This window comes from Atta colombica, unplaced genomic scaffold, assembly GCF_001594045.1.
Source record: "Atta colombica isolate Treedump-2 unplaced genomic scaffold, Acol1.0 scaffold105, whole genome shotgun sequence".
NCBI classification, from domain to species: Eukaryota; Metazoa; Arthropoda; class Insecta; order Hymenoptera; family Formicidae; genus Atta; species Atta colombica.
The window spans coordinates 1028159-1031565 of NW_017259190.1; the positions used below are offsets into that span (position 1 = coordinate 1028159).

The 3407-nt window shown below is 31.2% G+C and overlaps 2 protein-coding genes across 3 annotated transcripts in view; one reads left to right on the forward strand and one right to left on the reverse strand.

Moving 5' to 3' along the window:
- LOC108690913 (DNA-directed RNA polymerases I, II, and III subunit RPABC1) overlaps nt 1–729 on the reverse strand; it is a 1970-nt gene extending 1241 nt beyond the window's left edge. The window contains exons 1-2 of the mRNA XM_018198461.1: nt 643–729; nt 226–558 (exon numbers count right to left, since the gene is read on the reverse strand). Of these exons, the coding sequence (XP_018053950.1) occupies nt 226–527 (302 nt within the window). The 5' untranslated portion in view covers nt 528–558; nt 643–729. The remainder of the gene's footprint in view (nt 1–225; nt 559–642) is intronic.
- A 939-nt stretch (nt 730–1668) lies between these two features.
- Nucleotides 1669–3407, forward strand: part of LOC108690894 (protein king tubby 1) — a 3504-nt gene continuing 1765 nt past the window's right edge. The window contains exons 1-4 of one of the 2 annotated variants that reach the window (XM_018198427.1): nt 1669–1819; nt 2537–2672; nt 2889–2987; nt 3220–3389. In XM_018198427.1, the coding sequence (XP_018053916.1) occupies nt 1778–1819; nt 2537–2672; nt 2889–2987; nt 3220–3389 (447 nt within the window). In that variant the 5' untranslated portion in view covers nt 1669–1777. Of the gene's footprint in view, nt 1865–2536; nt 2673–2888; nt 2988–3219; nt 3390–3407 lie in introns of both variants that reach the window. The other variant, XM_018198436.1, reaches the window with a different exon arrangement.

Sequence of the window (3407 nt, forward strand, 5' to 3'; positions counted from 1 at the left end):
TGCCAGGAAGAACGGAAAAATTTTTCAAACATGTATAGCTCCTCTCGGAAGGCAATGGCAAACCATCAATTTCTCTAATAAAATTTCGTCGTTCGAAATCGATGTTAAACTGTAGGTCCCATATGACTGCGTACAACCAGAGTACTACAGGCATATAAGTCACTATGCTTGGCTACGAGCAATAAAACTGAGGAGGATATAAAATATTGTAATATGAAAAATAACCTATGGATCTTCTCTTCTTGCATGCGCTGGCAATATGTCTTGATGGTTTTGATGCCGATTTTTGGTTCATCTGGGAAGAAAACGAACAACTGATCCGTAGGATCATCGTTATGCGCCACAAGAACAATAAGATCACTCCTAGCCGGCCTTTTCTCACTAGGCTTATCTCCAAACTGTTCCTTGAATAGTTCTAACGTCTGATCCAATTCATCTTGCGTGACAAGATAACCTCTGTCATGGCATAGCTGCATCACGGTTTTTCTGATGCGCCACAATTTATATGTTTCATCCTCATCATCCATATTTTACGTAAAAGTACAGAAAACCTTCAAACTTTACTTTTTATATTAATCAACAAAGCTCGGAGAGTTAAATATTACTTGGTTGTTTAAATAACAAACCTAAACCTAAACTTACCACGAGGGAGACGCCAAACCGTTAACAAATTTTCGAGATTAGAGATGTAGACTGCGGTCAAAGTCTCACTACAAATGCTTTGGTTGACTAAAGATTAGAAAAAAGAATTTTACAAATTGACCAATCAAAAATTGCTTTAAAGCATTTGTAGCATCGCATTAACCATACTAGTAAATGATGTAAATTCTTGAGAGCTAGCTGGAGTCATTAGAGGATGCCATTTTGGAGTTCTCGGCTGTGATTGGTCATTTATAAGGTCTGTTCTTTTTTAAAAAGGGAGCAGCGCAGTTACACGCCATGCAATTATTGGAAGGATCTCGATTGACCACATCTGATTGGACATCACCAATCACAGCAGGATATTTAGGAGCTTTCTAGTCTAAAACTCTATGAATGGCTCATGTCCAATCAGATGCCATCCCAGTTTAATTAACCACATCAGCTGACAAAAATAAAAGATTTTTTTATACATGCTGAGTTATATGTTAAAAGGGTAAAAATATCCTTTAAGAAATTGACTTTTTTTCTTTCAGAGTAAAATATCGCCAAAACTATATGAGATATAGAAAAAAAATTTTAAATAAAAGTTAAATGGTTTTAAGAATATTTTATAATTATAATTTAAAACAAATTTTTTAAATTTATTTAAAAAAAAAATTTTCCATTAAAATAAATTTCTTTGTAATAATTATTATAAAGTACTCTTGAAATATTCTTGAAATCATTCAATTTTTATTTATAATATTTCTTTCTATCTCTCATAGTTTCGAAGATATTCAAAATTTTTAATTTTTTCAAAGAGAAATTTTCACTCTCTTAACACATGCAATATGCATAAAAGAAAAACATTTCTTATTACTGTCCATATGACCAATATATCCAAAACTAAAATCAAAGGGATCAATTGGTTATATTCTCTTGTGAGATGTGTCTGGGACCCTTTTTAATCGAGCGCCATTCTTCAGCTTTGCGAGTCCGCCATAAAAGCCGTGAAAAGCTTATGAAGGAGCTCAGGGCGAACGGTTGCCTAGGTACCGTAGGTGAACGAGTGTGTTTGGCGTAAACAAAGCTGGTTTGTCAGCGATTTGTGGCTGCGCATCTTTGATCATCGCCTGATAAACTGATTTCGTGCAAAATGACATCACTCGACTTGCGACAACAGAAGCTGGAACAACAGGTGCGATCTTATGCATAGTAGATGGACCGAGACTTTTAATTTGCCGTACGTAAATTTCGGAGCATGTAACTTTGTGCTTCTCGTACGATGTAACTACTTATTTTACTTGGAAAATTGTCACTTGCAATATTCTCAAAAGATCAATTTATCCGAGAAATTTATCAGAGAAATTCGAAAGAAATTAGCCTCTGATGATGTATTGTATTAAATATGCAAGCACCAGAAACACAAATCCAAGCTATATCTCTCTGTTTGGATGAATAATTAATGAATGCTTGAGCTTAACATGACATTTATCGGCTAATAATAGGCAACTTTAGTTCTTTCCTATTTATGGGAGTAAGGTCACAGTATTAGTAAACATTATACTAATACTGAAATATCATGTAATATTTAATTCTTCAGAGCTGATCACAATATTCATTCTCCTTTATATGAAAAATATATATCCCTGATGAAAAACGACAATAATTAGGCTCTGTGGAGTGATGACAGGTGATGCTTATCCGAAATAAATGAAATATTTTATGAACTTAAAATTATTGAAAATTAGCATTATTTTATTGCAAATCATGAATAATTATTGCAAATCATGAATTTAATTTATTATTCGGACAAATATTTTTTAAATGAGTTAATAGATTTTTATCTGTAGTTTTTGAATTAATAAATGACACTTTGTTATAATTTTTTTACATTGTCTATTAATTGATGTAGAGGCAATTGATTGCACAGAAGATGAAACAAAAGAGACAAACTGGCGCTAGTGGAATGGTACAAGCATCCAATGTATCTAGTGCACAGCTTACAAGTCATTCGAATAAATGGATGAATCCAAACAAGGAACTTCATGGTAATAAAATAGAATAATTCTATAATTGTCAATAATACAATTGTAATTCAGCATAATATTATAGATTTATAATATTGTGTATTTAGATGTATAATATTTATAATATATAATTTATAATATATGTGACATATATATTATATCGTATATGTAATTTATACAATATTTTATTTATAAATCACAAGAGTGCTTAATAAAGGTATTTTAATATATTTGCAGCATATGATGGTCCATTACAATATGCTATGTTTCAAGCAACTACTGAAATGGGACCTTATACAGAAGATATAAGAAAAACCAGTGAAGAGACAATTAATGGTAAATTCGTTATTTTTAAAAGTAAAATATATATTTATATATGTATGTACTATTAGAAAAATAGTAAATGTCTTCCAGTATTTTATGAACACTCCAGTATTTTATATCACTAATACAAAAATAATTTGAGATATTATTTTTTTGGTTCAATTATAATATACATATAATTTTATTTGTTTAAAATTAATTACATTAATATTTAAGTATTAATATTTAAGTATTTTTTGTGCAGTGGTCAACGATAGAAGCTTATATGAAGGTTCCCAAAGCACTGATTGTGCTGATGAGGAATCGTCACCTATAGATTTACATTCGCCTTCAGAATCTCTGCCATGTTCTTCACCACTTCGAGTGGCTCCTTCGGAAGGAGCTAATACTCTTATTAGAGATAACAATTCTTGCGTAAGTATCATATATATA